This window comes from Aquila chrysaetos, chromosome 4 (assembly GCF_900496995.4).
Source record: "Aquila chrysaetos chrysaetos chromosome 4, bAquChr1.4, whole genome shotgun sequence".
NCBI classification, from domain to species: Eukaryota; Metazoa; Chordata; class Aves; order Accipitriformes; family Accipitridae; genus Aquila; species Aquila chrysaetos.
This window is the reverse complement of record NC_044007.1, coordinates 57,039,608-57,062,156: the sequence shown is the minus strand read 5'-3', so window position 1 is coordinate 57,062,156 and position 22,549 is coordinate 57,039,608. Positions and strand designations below refer to the sequence as shown.

Genomic DNA, 22,549 nt, shown 5'->3' with positions numbered 1-22,549 from the left:
ACATAGCCTGCCTCAGCACTACTTCACTGAGTAGGGCTAAAACTGCATTCATCCGAGTTAAAAAAACAAAAAATGAAATGGTCTATTACCAATTCAACATCCTTATTTTGGTAGAAAGAATGAATTTACTTTTTTCTCAGAATTACTGTAAAACAAGAAGTTTCACAATTTTTCAGCCAATACTAAGAAATCAAAAAGAGGGACTGAAGCAAGGGGCGTGGGAAACCTAAAAAACCTGCAATTGGTAACACTATAAACAAAAGAGATAAATACAATTTGAGAGACAGTAAAACTACAGCCTGCATACGATTTCTGGGTGATAGCCATAGCATGGTCTCATTCAACAAGCAAGTTACAAGCAGTGGCTGGGACCCGAGAGCTGGTTATCAGCAGATCAGAGCCAATCACATGCAGCAACAGGCACCAGCCACGGGGTATTCTTTTGCTGTCCAGTTGATTAGTAGTAACAAACTTCCCCTTCAGAGGCTTTGCAGCTACTGAAAGTAAAACCTGCTTCGAGTCCTGCCTTCTGCTGCTTCAGAAATCCAGTTTGGTTGTGCTGCTGGAAATGAAAGTAGAATGTGGCCTCCACACTCCACTCATCTTTTCCTAGCAGGATGTTCCAGTCATAACCCAGTCTGCTCACTTTTCTAAGCAATCCCACCCAAAACTTTTGGAAGACATGAGTAAATAAAAAAATTTTTGTAGATACATCAGGAAAGCAGTAAGGGCAAGGTCAATATGAAATCCTGAACTCTGTTAAATTCTGATAAATTGTTTATGTACGTGTATTTTATAAATTAATAGGAAAAGGTTAATTTAGGCTTCTGAACACACTTGTTTATTGATACAAGAGAAAAGGCATTTCTCACTTTGTATGTAACTGGATTTTTATGCAATATTTTCAAAAAAACCATGAAATCACCTGTCCCAGTCTCCTTCAATAGACTGTTCTTTTGAATGGCAAAGCAGGGCAATGTAGTATGGAAGTGCTATGTGCACACATTAAGTGCAAACTTCAGAGTATTCTTCACCAAGGAAGAATACCAAAAAAACCCTTTCCCAAGGAAATGAGGCATATGTAGTCACGCCAACCGTGTGTCTGGCTGTCTGCCTTTCAGTTCCCTGTGGACTTAAAGTCATTGTCCAGTTTTACATGTGATTTGATGTTTCACTACAATGCAAAGAGGTAAGTGGCTAGGAGAGACATGCAGATGAGGGCTCCTTTGAATGAAAGACTGCAACGATGAACACTTCACATCAGTGACTCCACAAGACATGCAGCCATGCAAAGTCATGACACAAAAACTTCTCTCATGATAGCTACTTGTTTACATAATAAAACATGAATGAGTAAGTAGATGATGATGAACCATTAACATGGGGAAAAAAAAATCACTTGTCAGTCTCTGTTCTTCTCTCTCTTCTCTCAGATGGATATTCTGTGGACAAAATTTTAGAAGGCATAAATTTATTGCATCAGTACAATTTTCTTCTTTTCACGACCACCTTTGCTGTCTGCACTACTTTGGTCCCTCTTGTTCTATTTTAGGTTACAGCACTGCAGCTGTTGATGCATTCACAGCTTCTGCACCTGTGTATCATTACTGTCTTCAGTACGATGCTCATCTGAACATGTAGACCCCCTTGCACATACCTAGTGAGAAGAAAGGTCCTTAACTGGTACAACCCTTTGAGGGCTGCATTTTTGTTTTTAACAGCAGTGCTCCTATTTGGGTTGGGACATCCAGGCACCAAGAGCATTAATAATGACAAACATTTTAGAGTAGAAAGAGAAATAAAATTGTTGTCTTTCATAAACACCAACACAAACTAAAAGATTCTCTAGTCATATGTGTTCAGTATAATAACTACTTAGAGACGAAGAGTGAGTACTTCAGCTTTGCACTGAAAGGTCTGACACATGCATGCATATGCTCTGCTACAGGAATTTGTTCTCCATCCAGCAGAACCCAGAGCTTTACATTACCATGACATGCAGATAAGAAAATCAGAGAGATTTTCCCCTTGAGAAAACTATTATCATACTCCCAATTACTTTGAATACCAAACAATTCTGAGCTTAATTCCACAGCCTGCACATACAGACGCTGCCACACAGAGGTGCATGACATCCAAGGTAATAAACTGTTCTCCATACCTAGCTACTGGGATTCAGTTGTGGAGAAACTCCTGAAGAAACCTCCTTCTCCACAGAGGAAATGTCACTCCTTCTGCCAATGTAGGCTTATCAACTTCAGACAGTATTTTCAGACTACATGCTAGCAGAATCCATGCCAGCAAGTGACTTCTTACGAGCAAGAAAATTGAAACACAAACAGCAGGGTGAAGAAAAGAAGTCTCAGGCAAGGAAGATGTAGGCGCTATGTTTGAGAAAAACTTTCTACAGTAAGAGCAGTTAAGCTCTGGGACATTGTGGTGGGTTGACCCTGGCTGGACACCAGGTGCCCACCAAAGCTGTTCTATCACTCCCCCTCCTCAGCTGGACAGGGGAGAGAAAATATAACAAAGAGCTTGTGGGTCGAGATAAGGACAGGGAGAGATCACTCACCAATTACCGTCACAGGCAAAACAGACTCAGCTTGGGGAAAACTAACTCAATTTATTACAAATCAACCAGAGTAGGGTAATGAGAAATAAAACCAAATCTCAGAACACCTTCCCTCCACCCCTCCCTTCTTCCCAGGCACAACTTCACTCCCGGATTCTCTACCAACCCCCCCCCAGCGGCACAGAGGGACGGGGAATGGGGTTTACGGTCAGTTCATCACACGTTATTTTCTGCCACTTCATCCTCCTCAGGGGCAGGACTCATCACACTCTTCCCCTGCTCCAGCGTGGGGTCCCTCCCACGGGAGACAGTCCTCCACAAACTTCTCCAACGTGGGTCCTTCCCATGGGCTGCAGTTCTTCACAAACTGCTCCAGCATGGGTCCTTTCCATGGGCTGCAGTCCTTCAGGAGCACACTGCTCCAGCGTGGTCCCCCACGGGGTCACAAGTCCTGCCAGGAAACCTGCTCCAGCGTGGGCTCCTCTCTCCACAGGGCCACAGGTCCTGCCAGGAGCCTGCTCCAGTGCAGGCTTCCCACGGGGTCACAGCCTCCTTTGGGAACCCACCTGCTCCGGCGTGGGGTCCTCCATGGACTGCAGGTGGATATCTGCTCCACTGTGGACCTCCATGGGCTGCAGGGGGACAGCCTGCCTCACCATGGTCTTCATCACAGGCTGCAGGGGAATCTCTGCTCCAGTGCCTGGAGCATCTCCTCCCCCTCCTTCTTCACTGACCTTGGTGTCTGCAGGGTTGTTTCTCTTACATGTTGTCACTCCTCTCTCCGGCTGCCGTTTGCCCTCTGTCCCAACTTTTTTTTCCCTTCTTAAAAATGTTATCACAGAGGTGTTACCACTATTGCTGATGGGCTCGGCCTTGGCCGGCGGTGGGTCCATCTTAGAGCCGGCTGGCATTGGCTCTGTTGGACACAGGGGAAGCTTCCAGCAGCTTCTTACAGAAGCCACCCCTGTAACACACACACACCCCCCTGCTACCAAAACCTTGCCACACAAAGCCAATACAGACATAACCCTGGGGAGAACATAAACCTTCATCGTGAGTTTTTTAGGAACAGGCGAGACTAACATATGTCAGGAAAGTTCTAAGAGGAGCTTTAGGGCCAAGGGATGACCTCTGAGCCTCTTTCAATCCTAACTCCTTTGGTCCTGTGATTAACAGTCACAACATAAAAATGTAATAAACAAAAACAAAAGGAAAGGATTAATGGAGGTCACTTTAGATGGTAGTTAGCAAGCCACCCCCCAAAGCCTCTCTGAATGGCTGTCAAAGTTTCCTCAGGAAGTGACAAAGACAAGAAACTTTTGCCTTAGTCCTAAACCTGCCAATCTCTTCTGCGGTTGCCACACACAATTATGTCAGGACTTGGCAGAGAGCTGTAAATCGCTCCTCCAGCCTGCATAAAGAAAACGTCAGGAGCCAAGGCACATGGCACTCAGTAGCCACAGCCAGATTAGGAAACCTGGCAGCTGCACGCCTGGCCGCATTTCAGCACTGAAGCATGGCTCAGGAACACACCAGCCCCCTCTGCCCCTCTCTCCTTCACCCCCTCAAGAGGGTGCCCATTCAGGACAGAAACACTGCACAAGTCAAACGGGAGCTACACTTCATTTTACCGTGTAAACTGAGCTGCCGCTAAAACCTGCTCAGCCCCAGAAGCAGGTGGCCTCCAACACAGGGACAACTGCTATGAACAAACAACAGACCAGACCCAGAGACCAGAAAGAGTTTGGGGTGAAAAGACAAGACTCAGAGCAGATGCTCAAGAGTTTGCACTTATGAAGACCAACACCTTCTCCGTGCAGATACCTCGCTGCCCAGCAGCGATAATTTACTGGGGGAAGTAGTTTAGGAGCAGGCTTGAGGCCACTTGCATGGCAACATACTCAAGAGAGCTATTAAAATTGTACCTCTGTAGCTCTTACACCTAAGGCTGTGAGGCACTGAACAATTAGGCAGGCATCCCGTTCCTGCCAGCCCACCAGCAAGCTGGAATGATCTCTCCTCAAAGAGCACTGCCTTCTCAAATTCATGAATAACAAAGCTCTGCCATCAACAAAGCCTGCCTTCCAAACTGACTCACACCAAGCCTTGAGCTGCTCCAGATTTCCTCTCTGTTGTTCTCTTGCTGGTGTCTCCTTCAACACCCACAAACCCCACGACCATCTCCTTGTTATGCACTACTCCAGGCTGCTCCAAATTGCTCCCATCACACCCACAGAGAGTTTTAAGAACACCAATATACTCTGGAGGAGGAGGAAGTGAAAGGCAGATACCCAAATCCCAGTTTTGTTAGATTTATGCTAAAAATTACCGGCCAGCTTCCCTCCTGGCAACATAGGGTTACATCCAGGAGTGGATAACTGATTCCCCATGTCTCCTGCAATGGCTCCAGGCCAAACAATGGGCCTGGAGTACTGCACTAGCTTATAGGGCTGGCAGCATGGAGCACAGCTCTTGCTTCTCTATTCCCCTCCCTCCTCACCCTCCCACCTGGACCCTCTACAGCTGAACAGGGCTTCAGGGCTTGTGGAGAAGCTGGCTTTGCAAACGTTGCGCCAGCTGCAATTTTTCCTCATTGGGGAATTCTGAGCTAGCAGAAACAGCCCAAGCCCAGGCCCTTTGCACAGCTGAGGGCCATAGACCACCAGTGATCCTCCTGTCTGATTTGGAGGTGCAGCCTAGGGCTTTGTCCAGAAGTGGGACAGGGCGAGGGATAAGGGATACAGGTTTACAAACTGATTTAATCCCTATTTCTAACAAGGACTGGAACTCATCTTGGGACTTGGACACGCCAGACTTGGCTGATTATCAGGGGATCTACTAGATACAATACAGATTAACCTACCAGGTCCAGGACCTACTGAAAAGGCAACTGTCAAGATTCCTTTTGGTAGGTCTGAAAACATATTTTTGAGTTGCCATCTAGCTTTCAAGCAGATCAGGAGATTAATGCCTGCACTTGTTCACCCAGACCATTATGGAGTTTCTCTGTTCTGGAAATCTGTCTGAACTTCCCGAGGGGATTCATCATACAAAGTATTCCTCTCTTTTGGGAAAACAGTGTCAACCTGGATGGTAAATGAGGTGTCTATGATCAGAAGTAGACGGTTTTCTAGGGTTACACCCTATTAAAACTCAGGAAGGAACATCTCACTAACTACTAAGCAACTAAAACTACACTTATATCTTCCTAAGTGTTCCCACTGCCACCCTATCATTTTAATGAATCTACAGAGTAATTGCATACTCCTGGTAACACAGAGCTGCTTTATAGGTTTCTCTTCCTGTCTTAGAAGAAGTAAACAATTGCCTTGCAAAACCTCCAGTACGTTTTAATGTTACAAAACAGCAATAAATAATGGGCAAGAGGAATGTCATTCCACAAGACATTTCATCTCTACAAGATTACAGGGCTTTCTGCTGGGGAAGAAAAAAATAAAGACACATCCACATATTCTACCACAGAATCCTCACGTTGGTATAAACCACATTTATTTTGTCTCTATGCCATTTTAAAAGTTGAAGGCAAGAATTCTAACTGAGAAAGGAGGAACGGTCACTGCCAAATACTTTGGGTTGAACTCTCCAGCGCCCTGGTGCTTACTCCAGGGCAAGGTACCCACTCCTGCTGGCCTAAGTGTCAACAAAAATTGGAAAGAACTGGAGTGTCTCTGTCTTTTAAATGTTCAACTCACTTGTACTGCATGAAAGGGAATTCACTCTAGAACGCCGTCATTCATGCAGCTTTTCTGAATGTTTATGGAGATACGGAGCTAAAAGCAGCCCAAGTCACACACGGTAATTTGAGATGTTTGATTTAAAAAAAAAACCCACAAAACAAAAGTCTAAGCAGCGATGCTCTGCTCATCGCTGTGCAGAGAGATGGCTCTGTTCTCCCAGCGGCGTTTGTAACAACTCGGCGAGCGCGTTTCGCTGAGAAGTTCCCTGCGTGCAGGTCAGAGAGGGGGCTGGCCGAGACAAACTGCAAAGCTAAGCACATTGCTGCTCCAGATGTGAAACGCACACACGGGCTCGCCCAAAAGCAAAAGGAGAAAAAGCAACGGCAGAAAGGACGTTCCTGTAAGGAGCCGAGCAAAAGCAGCTCTGAATGGGCCCAGGCGAGCAGCTAAACAAAGCACCGACACCCCACGTCGGTGACAAGGGGCCGAGGCGTCCGGGAGAAGCGGCCGCCCGAAATAACCCCTCGGGGCGGGCTGCGCGCTGCCGCCCTCCTCTGCTTCACCTCCCACCATCGCTGCGGGGGCTCGGAGAAGCCCGACCTGCGGCTGACAGGACCTCACAGCCTGCCGCGGGGATGGCGGGCAGCGCAGCCCTCCCGGACGCCTTTCGGGGCTCCGGCACCGGAGGGAGACCCGCCGCCGGGGAGAGCCGGCTGGCCGGCTGCGGCGGCCCCCGCCCGGGAAGCGCTGGGGGAGGCGACCCCCAAAGAGAGCCCCGAGCCCGCCCCCCGAGCCCGAGCTCGCTACGCCCTTCTCACTTTTCAAGAGTTCAGAAACAAGACAAAAGCAAAACAAGAGCCGCCCCCACCCCCCCGCCGGCCGGTGCGCGGCTGCCAAGTCTCGGCGTGAAGAGATTCACCGCGGGCGAGCCCCGAGCCCCCCTCCGCTGCCCGGGACCGGGAGACGCGGCGCCCTCCGGGGCGGGGGGGGGGGGGGGGGTACGTGTGTGTGTGGAAGCGTCCCGGTTTTCAGCGAGTACCCCACCTCCCTCAGCCCCCAGCTGCGGGGCGGGAAGGAAAGGAGGGAAGCGACCCCCCCCACACACACGCCGCGGTCCCCTCTACTCACTCCAAGCAGACACACTTTCAGCTCGCGTATCGCCATCATCTGCCCGGGGCCCGGCCGCTCCACATCCCCCGGCGCGCCGCCGCCGCTCCGCACTGCCCCGCCGCGGCGCGGCACAGCCCCCGCCGGGGCCGCCCCCCCCCTCCCTCCCCCGCCTCGGTCACATGCGCGCGGTCCCCGCCCCGCCCCCCCGGCTCCCGGGCGTCGCAGGTCCCGTCTGCGAGAGGCCTGGGGCGGGCGGGGATGGCTTCGCGGCGGGGGGAGCGGCTGCGCTCGGCACCGCGGCCTGGAGCGGGGCGGGAGCGCGCGAGCACTGGCCGTCGTGAGAACGCGCGCGGGCCCAGGGCTGCTCCGCCCGTGCACCCTCCCTCTGCCTGGTTTCCTTAGCCTGACCCCCCGCGCGCGGGAAACGCTTAGGAGAGTGACTGCCCTTCTGCCCAATCCGGGCGGCGGAGGCCCGGGGTCGGCGAGAGCGGGCGAGCTCGGGGGAGGGCAGGGCTGCGCCCCGCACCTCGGGCCGTTAGGCTGAGCGCTCCGCTGCAGCTGGCGTCAGGAGCGGCCCGCCGAAATCGGGGCGGGCGGGGGGGGGGGGGGGGGTCTTGTAACCGCTCCTCTCTGCCCTCGGCAGCCAAAGTCTGACGGAGAAGAGCCGCACGCTGTAACCCCGGGAAAGCAGGCGAGCGTCCTCTCTCAGGTATTTTACGTCATAGCCCCCGTCCTGCTTACAGTTTTATTTTCTTTTTTTTCACTAATTTATGAGGTAGAATTGCTAAAGGGAAGTGAAGAAAATCGTGATTAGTCATTGTGAGGTTACTGCCACGTCATTGGAGCCTCCTGGCAATAATCGGTTGCGGCGCTCATTACGTCACTGATGAGTTCCAGATGGGGTCCTGCACTCGCACCGATAGGCTGGAAGGAGATGCTTGCACTCTTCCAGAGCTCCCGAATCCTAGGCCAAGGAGATGCTTGGAGCAGAGCTGTTGTCATCCCCAAGGAGGAAAACACAAAGAAGCATTCCTAGTGAAGTATCACAGCCTGTCAGGAAACAGAGTAATAGAAAGAGAGAGATCTAAGGAGAGGCTCATCAGAGAGGTGCTTGTGACTTAATTAAGCTTTTCTTTTTTTTTTTGAGAATTTAGCAAAGAGAAAAAAAACACAGCAGGTTTTCAGACAACCAGTACAGAATATTGCTAGGGTTCTGTCAGCTCATTGCTCTTCCACAAGAATGCATTATACAATAAAGTCTTTCAATAAGCAAGTAGGATACACACACTAACATAGAACAATTACGGTTTGCACTTGTAGCACAACTAATTTAAAGCAGGTCGACATTTCAGCCGGTAATTCATTCTATAAATTGACAGGAGATAATGAATTTTTAAGGTTTTGCACCATCCCACTCCATCCTTTCTTTCAATTTTAGGTCTGAGTTAAATGTTGCTCCTCTAACTTTGATTCAGACTTTTCTGCTGTTGAGGGACTGAAATTCACAGTGTTATGGCTCAGGGTCACCTTTCCATAAATTCTTTTCTTTTTTTGTCATGTCTTTAAACATTTCCATGTCTTTCATGTATCCCATTAGTCATCTATCCCTTTTCTTTGGTCCAGATTTTGTAATCCTTGAAGTTTGGGAATTTTTGCTTATTGCACAGGTAAAATATTATACCAGCTGAATTAATATCAGCAAGAAACACTTGAATTACATTCGATTCTAATCTACTCTACATTAGATTGTGGATTACAGAAAGAGAGTGATAAGCGGCGTGCTATGTTCAAAGCTGTTCGGTGTCACAAGCAGAGTCCTCCGGCCGCCAGACCCTAACTACAGGGCTTGTCCATAGGTGTGCTCGGATTAAGCTACAACGATGTAATGGTAATGAGAGCATTCATAGAACAGATTAATGCACTTTACAGTACGTGCATTGACTCTGCAGCTTTAACTGAGGTGCCTTAACTTTCTAAAGCCTCTCAATGCAGGCATGCACTGGCATACAATTAATAAAGTTCCAGTTTGGGAGAGCACTTGCTTAAGCCTGCCCATTTTTGGGACAGTAATACATCCCACCGACTGCAAAGGCATGTAAGTACATGCTGAATTGCTGCCTTGGCTCAGTAGCACTGTAATACAAAACAGTGCCTGAGAAATCTGCCCAGGAAAGCAAGTCAGATTCCCATGTTTCCTCTTATCTGGGGAAACTTTATCTCAAATACGTAGTGGTGAAACAGGAGCCCTCACTAAGAAAGGTTAAAGCCCAGCCCTCAAAAGCTTACTTCTGAAGATAGCAAATAACTAATTAGCTACTTATGAACAAGCAAATTGTTTAAAACACTAGCACCAAGATGACCCAGTGGAAGCGGTTCAGGCTGAAACAGCAGCAGAGAGGGTGTTAAGAAAGAGCAGTTTTACTTGCACAGGCAAAAAGTCTGAAGAGCCAAAAAAAAAAGAACGATGAGAGGAAAAAATAACCTATTGTACTCATTTAAACAAAAGAGTCTAGGAACCAAAGAAAAAAAAACGGAAAAAACATCCCCCAAATTGGGGAGATAAGAAGAGAGAAAAACAATACAGACATGTGCTTCAGTATTAAAAAAAGCTAATGACGTTCGTTCTTCCAGGAACTGGCATAATCTTTGTGTTTGTCTGCATGCAAGATGCTGTGGTCAGGAAAACATTTTTGAGGAATTGGTCATGTTGCAGTGTTTTCAAATGGCTGGTTAAAAGCAAAGGAAAACAAGTCTTTGCATCCTAAAGGTTTTCTTTTTCCCTTCTGTAGCATCTTATTCAATGAATAATTTTAAGTTTTGAAGCAATGATTTACCTCACTTCTTCCTACCCAACTGTGTTTTGCTTTTGGGAAATACAAGCAAAGAGGTTTTGTTTTTCAGCAGCCTTCCCTTAGAGTTTCAAGTAATCTGTTCTCTCCTCAGAAATAATTTCCTTCAGTTTCCAGAAACTGGAGGAGCCAGACCATCCTTTAGTTTATTCTAATTTTGTAACAGTGCAATTGCACTGATCTCAAATTAATTACTCCTTAGTGTGAGAGATTTAGGTCGTCAGAGCTGGGCTTAAGCCAGCAAGATGTGATCTGGCTCAAGGTGTTTCTGAGTGTGATAATTAGAAAGTTTGTTCAGGCCTGTCTCCATCTGGAAATTCAAGGTAGTACTAGTTGCCTTGGGAGGGTAGGCTTGATTCATCCTTCACTTTGGCTTTTTTTTTTGCTTAGACAGCTAAAGCAGGACTATTCTGTCACTCACCCTAGTTTTTTCAGTGTAACACCGCTGCTTTCATGTAATAGAGGAAGGAAGACAGCCTCCTGCTTAGAAGCACAAGACCAGGAGTACGGAAGACTGGGTTATTCTCCTGCCTGCAGCATTGCCTTGCTGTGAGACCTGGGGCTGGCTACCTAACAGCGGTCTGTCCCGGGGTGTGGTCCTCCAGCAGCCTGGGGCATCGGTAGCTGGGGCTGCTGCTGCCCTCCTCTTTGCCCTTACCCACATGTTCCTGCCCCTCTGTGGCTTATGCTGGTAGAAAACTAGACCTATGTTTAAAAGTTCTCCACAACCTCAGTCTCTTCCTCTCTAGAAGTGGTGTAGTGGTATTTATCTAGCCTGTGTTGGTAGGAAACTGGATGCTTGTGAGGTGCTGGCAAAGTTCCCAGGCTTATGAAGGCATCTACCTTCCTCCTCCAGCTTTCTGTCTCATAGAGAAAGATCCATCCAAGACCCTGATGTGCACCCAGCTCCCGAAACTGCTGTTGTCTGTCCTGAGCACCTGATGAGTTACTTCCTTTCTCCCACTGTTGCTTTCCCTCTTGATTTCTTGGCAAGCATCTTCCTCACACAAAAATGTTATTCCTCCTCTTCACTGGCGAGTTCAATCCAAGCCCTCCTACTATGGGCTGCCATCCCAGCTCTTGTTCCCAAGGCACAGAGCAGGAGGCAAATTAACTCCATGCTGCCCGGGGAGAAATGCTTCTGCATCCTGTGGATGACACAAATGTGCAGTATGGTAATGACTGTCGCCACAGAAATTTCACCGGTGCCTGCCCAAGGAACTGCCAAAATCTCTTAAAAGGAAAGCAGCTGCTGCTGAGCAAGCAGTTCTTCAAGCAGGAGGAGCAGCTTGCAGCTCAGACCCTAGATCCCATGCAAAATCCAGTGGTTATGAAATGGCTACAATTCTGGAGGATGCTACTTTTTGTTCATTTGTTTACTTAATCACCACGAAGGTTAGAAAACAGCTGCTCTGGAAAGGCATCATGAGACTCCTGAGACATGAAAACCAGAGAAGTACAGGAATGACCTGGTGGAAATTGAGGGCCTGATTCCGATTTCAGTCACATAGGTCTTAAGCCACTGCAATTTTTTTTAACTTGAGTAGGGTTATTCCACTTCATTTCACATGCAAAAAGTGAATTAGGTCCTTCTTGGCCACTGGTTCCAGCGTTAATGCCAGGAGAATCTGCAGCTGCCTGTTACTTCATTTTATTGTAGTGTTGCTTCATGTTTTAACTTCTCTTGTTTGTGGCATTTATATGGTCCAGTCACTCCCTCTTGAAGAGAAAATCTGCTGGAAAAGGTTAGAGGGGAGTAAACCTCTGCAGGATTCTACTTGCAGCATCACTGCCAAGTACTTTGAAAAGCAGCATTATTGCTGTTGAAAAAAACCTGGGAGTTGTTTGTATAAAGCTTACCAGCATGCTTCTTGATAGACCTTGTAACAGATACGCTGTTCCTAAAGTGCTTGGGAAAGATTTTTGGCAGGATAGATGTACGGTTGTCAAGAGGGTCAAATTTATTCTACTGGTTCGCTGTTAATCCCCAGGGCAATCTCCTATTGCAGGAGAATGGTAGTGAAAAGTAATGCAAGTTTTCCCATTCTTTGCAAGTGATGTGCCATAGCCCCAAGCTGGTGATAGCGCTACATTTCTCCACTGAGACTGTTAGATGGGGAAAGAATCAAAAAAAGCTTTTTTCTTAGACCTGAAAAACAGAAGCCAAGGTACAACTTGAGAACACTACGAATACTATTGGCAATTAAGCACCAGGAAAGGACAAGAACTAGCTAAAGCAAAATATCGGCTCAGTTAAAAAATAGACACAAATTGGCTTTAGATGGATTTAGTCTGGAAGTTAGGAGCAGCGCTTTCCAAGGCTTTGGAAAATTTTTCTAATAGTAGCTGTCAGAGCAACAAAGGAAAAGCAAACTAATTTAAAGGTAGAGCTTTATATATGTAAAAAGAAATTTCTGAGATTACCTGAAATAACACAAGTCAAGATGCAGTGATCCAGTAGATTATTTGTCCATATCGCTAAGTAAATTTGCCAGTCAACACCAGCTGTTGAGGTTGGACATCAGGCATGATGTGTCACAAATCAATCAAGTTAGAGCCCTTTCTACTGAGGTTGAAATCACTGATGTATTTCATTTGGTCTAACAAAAGCCATCCAGCTGCTTCAGCCTGTATATTACTGTCAGCCTGTATATCACTTATACAGGATGAATTCATACAATCAGTTCCTGGTGAAAGCTCCATATCTTATTATCAATCTCCTTTTCCATATGAACCTTATGAAAATACTAATGTGGGCCCACAATGCTGGATGAGTCCTTTCTCATGTTACATTTCATACAAAAATATGCCTGAGCATGCATGTGTGTGCAATGTAAACACCGATCCAAACAAAAGGTTGTTGTGATTTCATGTGCCAAGGCGCAGTTCAAAACAGAGGGCTCGCTGACTGTGGGCATTCAAGGTTGCAATTCAGTAGTGTCCGTAGCTATTGTAACATGTTTTGTTTTGCAGGTCCTCTCCTCGGGCTGCCAATTGTGAGCACAGTTTGAAAAGACAGCGTGATGATTATTACAAGTGAGTCCATGGAGGTGATATGAACTGTCTCCGTTTCTTTTCAGTGGTGCTGACACTGGTTTACTCTATTCTTTTTGTTCTTCTGGTATAGCTGATAACCTGTTAGTTGCTGCTTGAAGAGGGAATGTAAAGATCAGCTTCACCCAACTAAATGTTGTCTGATTAGAGCGATAATTGGAGAGAGTTCTGTTCTTCAGCATTCAGGGAGACTTTGCAGCAGGACAGCGATACCTTCTTGCCTTCCAGCTCACTGCAGGAGCAGCCCAGTGAGGGTCTCATTATAAATTACAACTGGATTTACTGAATAGTAATGCTGTTTCCTTCTAGCAGTATATTCCACAGTACACTATTCTCCTACAGAATAGCATAGTATCTAGTGGTTAACTTTGCCCAGTTTACCACCATTAGCTTTGTATGGGGTGAAGGAGCCAGTGTTTACTACCAAATGAAAGGAGGGCATCCACAATTCTCCCTTTAATTAAGCTTAGCCTTGTAAACTATGAAGAGAGTATTATATTAAGGCCAATGTTTTATTGTAAAGCAAGCAGGTCCTCTTGTGCATATTGCCAAGGAGAGATAACAGGGCTCTTATACTGTCAGAAATTTGTCCTGCCAAGTGGGCATCAGGTTTGTCGTAAAACATGCCCAGTGTGTGTGTGCTGCCAGCCAGAGAAGGTTTGAACTGCACATTGATTTTCCTCATTAAATCCTCAGGCAGTGAATACACGTTGATAGGTGCTTCCTCTGGTTACAGAAGACCCAAACAGGGATCTTCCAATCAAGCTTCAAATTAAAATTTTCAAATGAAAATGCATCTATCCATCCTGGCCTTACCCTTACAGTAACTTAGGTGGTGGGTAGGGTGTCTGTAGCCAGCCTGTGGTGTCATTCCCATCTTTTTGTCTGCATCAGTGGAACCGGGTGTTCATTATAAGCAATCATGAGGCAACTGAAAAGGAGAAATTAAAATTCAATTGTAAGCCAGGTGGTGACTGAGGAGACTTATCTTATGGACTAAAGTTGATTCTTTTGTTTAGACTTAGCAGTGGGAGGGTTCTTTGCAGTCCAAACAGTAAATAGGAAAACTATCTGAGAAAGAAATCTCAGAGGGAGAAAAATCCAATCAAGAAATTTGCATCAATCCAAAAAATCTCCTACAGCATGAAAGATAGAGTTCTAACTTTTTTTGTTTTGTTTTATTTCTGTTATGAATAAAATTTTTGTGTGTTTGAATGAGTTTAAGTCTGACTTTGGGAGTGTGACCTCTCCTCTTCCCACAGCCAGTCTAAACAGTCCTGAAATGCGGAGGATGTTTGATGTAAACTCCAAATCCCCTTTTGGGTCTATGTCCTTTATGAGGACAAATTAACCCTTAAAGAAACCTGCAGTTTTGCAGAGTTTTGACCACACAAATTATAATTATTGCTGTTATGATGTCTGTATTTTTCTTTTCAGGACAAGTCTTTGTTTAATATTTGTTCTAATTTCCATGTACATCAGTGGTAGTACTGCCTGTCCATGGACTAAAGAATTTGCCTCCAACACAGATAATCTGAGTTCATCCAAACCTAAAAATAAATGAGAAGTCTGTATGTTTTCTTTTGTAAGCTTTTGAATATTTAGTATATAAACTATTTTACAAGGGGGAAAAGAATGCACTACTTGATCAAAAGCTTTGTTTTTCTAGTGAGGAGTAATAATATAGTAATGTCTTCAAATAAGCAATAACTTGTCAGGGCCTTGAGTGCACCAACAGATGCTGATTACCCTGACATAGCTAAGAGACTATCTTGAAGAGCAGAAATTGGAAATATGCACAATGCAGCGTATTTTATCAGTCCAGACTTTTTACTCTCCCCTTCAATCATCTGTTGTAGTTTCTTTAAAGATGATTGAACAGTGATGGGTGCATCAGGTCCAAAGATCCTGCAGTACACAAGGAGGCTCTAAGTGTTATTTTTTAGGGCAGTTAAATGCCAAGCAAAGTTCTATACTAAGCCTGCATTCTAAGGGTATGCAGACATACCTTCACCAAGTAGCAGGTAGATCAGGAAATCACAGCTCTCACCTTCACAGTTAGAAAAGTTTTAAGAACTGATGAGAATAAAAATAATAGAGCGATAATTGGAAAGGTCAGTTGCGAAGGTATAATTTAAAGAGAACTGGCACTGGTTATCTGCAGTAATGGAGTCAGCAAAGTGAAGATCTATCTGCAGGACAACCTTAGAGAGAAGCTACCACAGTCATTAATCTTTCTAATGATATCAGGAGGGTGATAAAATGGATTAGAAAATAATTAAACCTGACACTGACAGAGACAAAATATCATTCAGTCCAAACCCAAAAAGAGTCAAAAGTCTCATTTTGGTGTTAGGACATATTAAAAAAAATTCTCTTAGTTGAACTCTGCAGCTCTTGGTTGAAGCCTGAGTTCGAGATAGTCCTGCTGAAGCCAAATAAATCCTTTCAGTAAGGCAGGTGTCTGGAATGGAGATGTGGTCCCCAGTCCCCTGGTCCAGGTGTTCATGCAGTCATCAGCAAGGGAGGAGCTTAGCCCGTGAACAATTTGAACTTTATTCGAGCTACTATCATTCACTGAACTTCTGGGCACGTGTCTTGACTGTAATCCCTCTTCCAAAAAAACTCTGAACTGCACCCCGATGGGAATATCCCCTTTGGCTCCTACACAGAGAATGGGAGCACTTGGGCATCACGGTGACCTGGGTTGTAGCACTTGCTTGTGGCTGCCGAACAAACAGCAACCTGGAAAGGAAGGAAATCAGACCTCTGGAAGTAACAGAGGATTCGGGGAGCTGGGTCCCAAATGATTTGCACAGAGGATGGGGAAAAATGGAACTCCCAGCTGGCTTTATCCTGCAGGCAGTGTAGGTAAACAACGCTGTGTGAGTTCAGAGACTTCTACCCAAATGCAGAGCTGCTGGGGTGTGTTACCCCATAGCAATAGCAACTTCGTAACACCTTATTTGTTCCAACACAGGATTGAGGACATAAGCATCCCTTTGAGGGGACACTTATTCTTGGACTGGTCACCCAAAACATAAGATCAAACTCAGGGCTGGTTGGTTTGCTTATCTACCCCAAGGGAAGAAGTAAAATAGACAAGTAATCAGGCTCAATGTACATATGCTGTGCTCGTGGCATCTAAGGAGCCAAAAGTGGAATAAAAAAGGATGCAGAGATTTTTGAGGAGAAGAACACATAAAGCCTATCTTAAAGCAAGACATACTGCTCCCAGCTCTATCTTCATGAAAGCTCGATCTCTGGATTGAAGAAACAGAATCGCTGTAACAGCTTGTTTTTTTCAAGAAAAGCCAACTTTTCACTGCCTCTCCTCTAACTTGCGCTGGCATGCTGTACACTGCATGCTTTTCTGTTTGCTTACCAAAAGGTATCATGAGGTTATCAATGCATATAAACTAGAGCTTTCCAAGAGAAAGAACTTTTCCTTTATTCTCAAATTCCTAATCTCCTGAAGTTTTATTCCCTGACAATTTTGAGAACTGTACAGATTAACTTTTAATGGGTTGCTCAAGGACACCACAGCAAGCACAGCCTTCTATTTCATCTATTTCTCGCTGAGGCAAATTACAAATTAAAATCTTCCCTGTCTATTTAATCTAATTTAAATCTTAAAGTACATTTGAGTGAAAGGATGTAGTATATTATTTAAAGCTGATCCATTAACTTGTGGGTTATTAGCATTCATACCCTTAAAAAAAACACAGTTGATGGGAAATTTTGAGAACTAAATAGCATTTGTGGAATATTAATTCTGTATACATAGGTCTTGAAAAACAGCAGACTGCCTTTCACATGTACAATCACAACAAACCCAGCTCAGCATGGACTTATGAATGCTCAATTAATAGCAAAATTGTATTTAAGTAAAAATTTTGCAGCCACCCTATTAGAGAACAGACAGAATTTTCTTCCCTGTTGGAACTGCAGACAGTGTCCCTTTAAAGCAATGTTATTTTTATGAATTTTATTCGTTTTCCTACGCTTTACTCCCAACAAGTCTGACCGTAGTCTCACTGCTAATGGAATATCTGAGGGTGAACGATGCAGCTTTCTCGTTTTACTTTGATATTTTCACTGGGGTTCATTGGAATAACTGACATTTGGAAATATACTGAAGTTCTCATGGGCTAAATCCATCCTTATTCAGAAAGAAGATTTCCTGTATGTGGTGCTTGACAAACATATTCCACTAAATCATTACTTTGATCCCACCCACATTCCAATACCACTGTGCATACTTTGTCTGACTTTCTTTATGAATCACCCAATAAAACACACCCAGTTCAAGATATTATTGGCAATGCTATAGTCTACGTACATTAAATCTCATTTTAAACAAAAGCCTTTGAACCTGAAATGTTGCCAGTGCTCGAATCCAAGAAGTCAAAATGCAGTAACGTAAATCTTCTTAATATACCTGACACCCTTGAACTGTTCCCACAGTTAAAAAATATTACAGCTTACATTTGTACCACAACCAGGCACCCAGTGCTTCAAGCCCTATATGATGGTGAAAAGAAAAAAAAAAAAAAAAAAAAAAAAGGAAATGGTCATTTATATATCAAGTGAGCAAAGCTGATTTGGAAATTATTGAGACAATGAGCCTAGCCAGGAATCGCTTTAGGACTGTAATTGCCCTTTCACATCTTAGGTAATTTAATTAAGGAAAGGAACTATTTTTGGACCAGACAGCTCTTTAAACTTGTGAATACTTGCTATTACAAACCACCTGGCCCCGTATATTGTCAGACTTCATAACTTATACTGTAACACCACCTTCCTCAGAGATTATACATAGGTTTTTGTGTTTATTTGTATCCTGTCTAGTTTTGTGTACATTTATTTCAGATAAAACACTTAGTTCTTTGGATTTCCTCGCAGTTCAACAGCTGAAAAGTTCTGTGTAGAAACTGGCACATGTCAAGAACCATTATTCAGTTGTCCTCCTTAATTTTGGTAGCTTCTGGGGATTTTCTCTGTTATACAATCCTTCCTCATAGTCTGTAGATTCTACACATTTTCTAACACTAAATAATGTGTGTGTTATTTACACACACATTGAGTCTTTTAGAATATTCTCTGCCTCCACTTCTAGGGGAACAACAATTTCGATTTCAATTATTTCTTCAGTGAATTGACCTCTGCTATATTTTGCATATATTTGACTGGTTTCCAAATGTCATGCCACCGTCTGTCTATATGTCTGTCTGGGCTCAGTGCTACATGAACTGTAATTATACAGTTGCTGATTGAGTTGGAGCACAAGCACAATGGCTTCACATCTGCCCTCAAAAGGCTGTACAAGTACACATATCTAAAGACTGACTCCTCCAAAGGTCTAAAGTACACATGTGTAACTGAACCTGAAATTCAGTGTGCTTCCTAGGAAAGCCAGGGTTATCTAAACAAAGAGTTCTTAGGATGTAACCCCTTAATTTCTCCACCCCTCGCATTTTTTAGGATTGACAGGTGCTAGCAATCACACAGACTGGGATAACAAGCCATGTCCCAAAGCAATCATTCTCCTGACATGCATCCCACTGGTACCTACTACTCTTCAGATCAGCAAAAAAAAGTTCTTAGCTGCCTGCGTAGGCATGTACCCAATTCTCCCTGACTAAATGGATTACACTGTTGTTGGCTGAATAGGGTAGCCAAGAAGACTTCCAGCCAGTTAGTAGTCACATGGATTGTGAAACAGTGTTACTCTTGAATCTGTCCTAAGCCCAACTCAAATCTGCAGAAGGTCTGCAGACAGGCTGCCAGACTCCACTTCTGCCAGAATTTGGGGTTTGTTTCTATTTTACTTTGGAAAAATGCAATGTGAGCGTAAGAAAACAGTAAGGAGGTTCAAAAACTGTCAACGAAAACAGAAAAGTGCTGTACGCAGCAGCTTGCTGAGAGGAGTTCAGGATGGAGGAGCAAGAGGGTGGGGAGAGCTGGTGCTGTAGTAAGAAGAGAAAGGATCATAGGAAGGGAGTAGTTGGAAGGATGTGAAACTGATGTTGGAGGACAGCCGCCGAAAGGAAAAGAAGGTTTGGTGGTAGTGGTAGTTCAGTCCCATTTGTCCCTCTGAGATGTGTTCTGGGATCTGAATAACTCTGATTCAGAAGAAGAAGAGTGTGAGCTGATTGTATGTGCCAATATCTAAGCAGACCTAGAGAGATGCAAATTTAAACTCAGTAGACCAGGAAATGAAGGAGTGAATAAATGCAAATATATTAATCTGAAAATCAGGTTAGGTATTGCCAGGTAGGGAGGGACTGGTTGGGCAGGGCAGGGAGACTGTGTGGGCTGAGGAAAGGCTGGAAAGCCTGGCTGACTCAAGGGCAAGTCTAACAGGGAGGCAGGGTCTGGCCTGGCATACAACTCCGAGCTGGCACATTAGGAACCATGCATTAGATTGCTACCTGTCATGTATGTAATGGCATCAAATAGCCAAAAATAGCACAGAAGATTTTTTTGGATGTGTTTTATTTTATTCACTACTTTCCATCTCCAGTCTCAAGCAGTATCAGCCACATCACTTTGCTTCTTTTGTTCTCTGTTTCTTTACTTGTAAGATGAGAATAATGACATTTATTTCCTTTCAAAATGATTTGGAGATCTAGGATGAAGGATTGGGGGATATCGGTATCTACTACAATAGTACCCCAGCTGCACATCTAGGTGGTTGCTGTAATTTCTTGAAATAGCCAAAATTCAGATTTTTTTTCTCTCTGCAAAAAAAAAAAAAATTCAACAGGCAATTCAGTGAGGAAAAGATTCAGTTTCTGGTTGCCCGGTCTTGTTTTCTTCCAGTATGTCGGTGAGACACAAACCTCTGAGAACCAGGAAATCCAGAGCTAAGGTACATTGGTACAACATGAACTCTGCCTTGTTTGATCAGTGATTCAGTCTTCCCGTAGCATACATATGCATGACACATGATTCCTGAAGCAGAGCATCTCAGAGCTGTAGCACATTTCTCTTAAAGGAAAACCTGTGTCCTGGGGAGTGCTACTAAAAGAGGAATCCTGTACATACACTGCATTCAAGCACTGAGACCCAGCTCCCTGAAACAGCCTCTGATATGTTAATTCTTTGTCCTCTTTCACAATGAGGCATCAAGACTCGTCTCCTGATTTACATGCCTCTCTTCCTTTTGCCCACACAGCTACCATCTTCATGCCATTGGTGCAATAGATTTGCTTGGGAATTAATGCCAGGAGCCACTGCATGCTCCGGGTGCAGCCTTAATGTTGCACCAGGATGTACCTCAGGTGGGTATTTCCTAGTTTTCAGAGATTTGAGCATCACTTGGACTTGCCACTTGTTGCTGTCCTGGAATGACAGCAGGAATCCGAGGCAAACTTAACTTTGTATTAACCAAGCACTTTGTCAGCAAATTTAGGTGCTAATTTATTCATGGTTGGCATACTAATGTGTTTATAGTCCTTCTGCAAGGCCTTCACTGGGAGCAGTGGCAGCTGGACTCTGATGTTAAGGTTCACGGGTAGGCACCAGCTCAAGCTGTTGCCCAGGAAACAGGGAAAATTAAATAAAACTGAGTGGTGCACAGTCAAAAACTTTCACAACCACAAGGGATGTATCAAAAAAAAACTTTAATTGGAGTGAGATAATAAGAACAGGAATAGGGAAGGGAAGGAGAGAAAGGAAGGAAAAGGGGAAGGAGAAGAAAGGAGAAGCTTCATGATGAACATCTCTTTTTAGCAGAAATGCTTCAATACGAGATACATTTTCAAATGCAAATCGACTGTGTCCCAGGCTTCAGCCATCAGGTTTTCATGTGTATCCATTTGTATTACATGTGCTTCCATGTGTATATGTATCTTAATCTGTGTGTTTAGTCATGGGCCAGTATTGGTAAAGAACAAGAAGATGGTCTATAAAGTAAAGGGTCTGTGTTTTAACCATAAAGCACAACATATGCGTGCAGACAGAATCCTGCAAGTGGACAAGAAAACTATGAGTCATTATTACTCAAGAGGATTAGCAGTTGCCTTGGTGCACCAGCAATCTAACCCCAATACATTTTTTGGTAGGCTTTACAGGAAAAGAGAATTTTGGGGAGGAATCCAAAGGAGTATAGTGAGATGGCTGTGCAGGTGTTTATGGGAAGCTCTTCCCACACACGAAGGGTAGCCTGGGAGAAATGCAAAGCTAGTTAATACATGGACATTGAAAGCTGGCATTGTTGTCTGATCAGACTTGCTTTTTAGATCAAATAAGAGAAAATAGATAAAAATATGCTAGATAATAATATAATGAGATGAGTGAGTTCTTGGGGCTGCAGGGTTTTTGAGCCTGAGGTCCTTATACCTGGAGCAGTTTTGACTAAAGAAATGTTACTAATACAACTACAGAATAACATGCTGCAAATACATCTAGATGGACGTTGGGTATCTTGTGCTTAACTTGGTCACTTGTGTAGGTTTGAAAGGATTTATGTAGTACTTTGCATAAATGCTATAATGTCTTGCTGATTGCTGTGGACTTTTTTGAGATACATCATGTAGATAGCAATACAGGTGTCTTTTATGACATGCAAAGGATCTTGCCAAGGAGTCTTCCATTTGTATCGTTCCATCCATAGCCTTGGCTTCCACCCTTTGTAGTGTGTTTTTCCATGAGATAGAGTGTGTGAAGGCGGGTTTATCTCTTAAGTTTTTTACTTCCCAGCACCTGTAAGGGTACTCAAACTGACTATGAGAACTCCAGCACAAAATCTGCTAGAACATTTTGGCAGGTGCTATGTTACTTGCTCCTTAACATGTCTCATCTAATAAAACAAGTCTGTTATGAAAATTTTCTTTCATAATTAGGTATGTTATTTTAGAATGGCAATTCATCGTGCTGTCTGAAAGAGTCAGCGTCTGTCCTACACTTACAGGGTCTCTGTCTGCCTTACTTGTGACCAGGGAATCTTACCATCAACTTGAACTTTGGATCAGGCCCTTAAGGAGTACCTGGGGATTTACTGAGGCCAAGAAGTTTAGAAATATCTGGTTACTTATTCATTAAGTGGGATTTTGCACTGTGTGTTGGCATGAAGCCAAATAACTTTTTTTTATTATTTTTTTCCCTCCATGTGTGTGTCACTGTATGGGTCAAAGGTCTTGCCACAGAGTTTCTACTCACAGAGGAAGAGACCTTTCCTGATGGCTGCTAGTGATGGCGTTGGGACCAGCTGTTGCTGAGGAACACAGTCTGATGCTGTACAGGTAACACGTAGCAAAAAC

General features: G+C 44.4%; 2 protein-coding genes across 4 annotated transcripts in view; one reads left to right on the top strand and one right to left on the bottom strand.

Annotated features, from left to right (window-relative positions):
• Positions 1-7,838, bottom strand: part of RAB31 (RAB31, member RAS oncogene family) — a 71,843-nt gene extending 64,005 nt beyond the window's left edge. Inside the window, exon 1 of one of the 2 annotated variants that reach the window (XM_030011745.2) lies at positions 7,414-7,838. In XM_030011745.2, the coding sequence (XP_029867605.1) occupies positions 7,414-7,437 (24 nt within the window). In that variant the 5' untranslated portion in view covers positions 7,438-7,838. Of the gene's footprint in view, positions 1-7,398 lie in introns of both variants that reach the window. The other variant, XM_030011744.2, reaches the window with a different exon arrangement.
• Positions 7,839-7,894: 56 nt separating this feature from the next.
• The window catches only part of PPP4R1 (protein phosphatase 4 regulatory subunit 1), an 84,351-nt gene continuing 69,696 nt past the window's right edge, over positions 7,895-22,549 (top strand). For both annotated transcript variants that reach the window (XM_041122893.1, XM_030011739.2), the window contains exons 1-3: positions 7,895-8,089; positions 13,203-13,265; positions 20,464-22,531. The gene's annotated coding sequence lies outside the window, so the exon portion shown is untranslated. The remainder of the gene's footprint in view (positions 8,090-13,202; positions 13,266-20,463; positions 22,532-22,549) is intronic.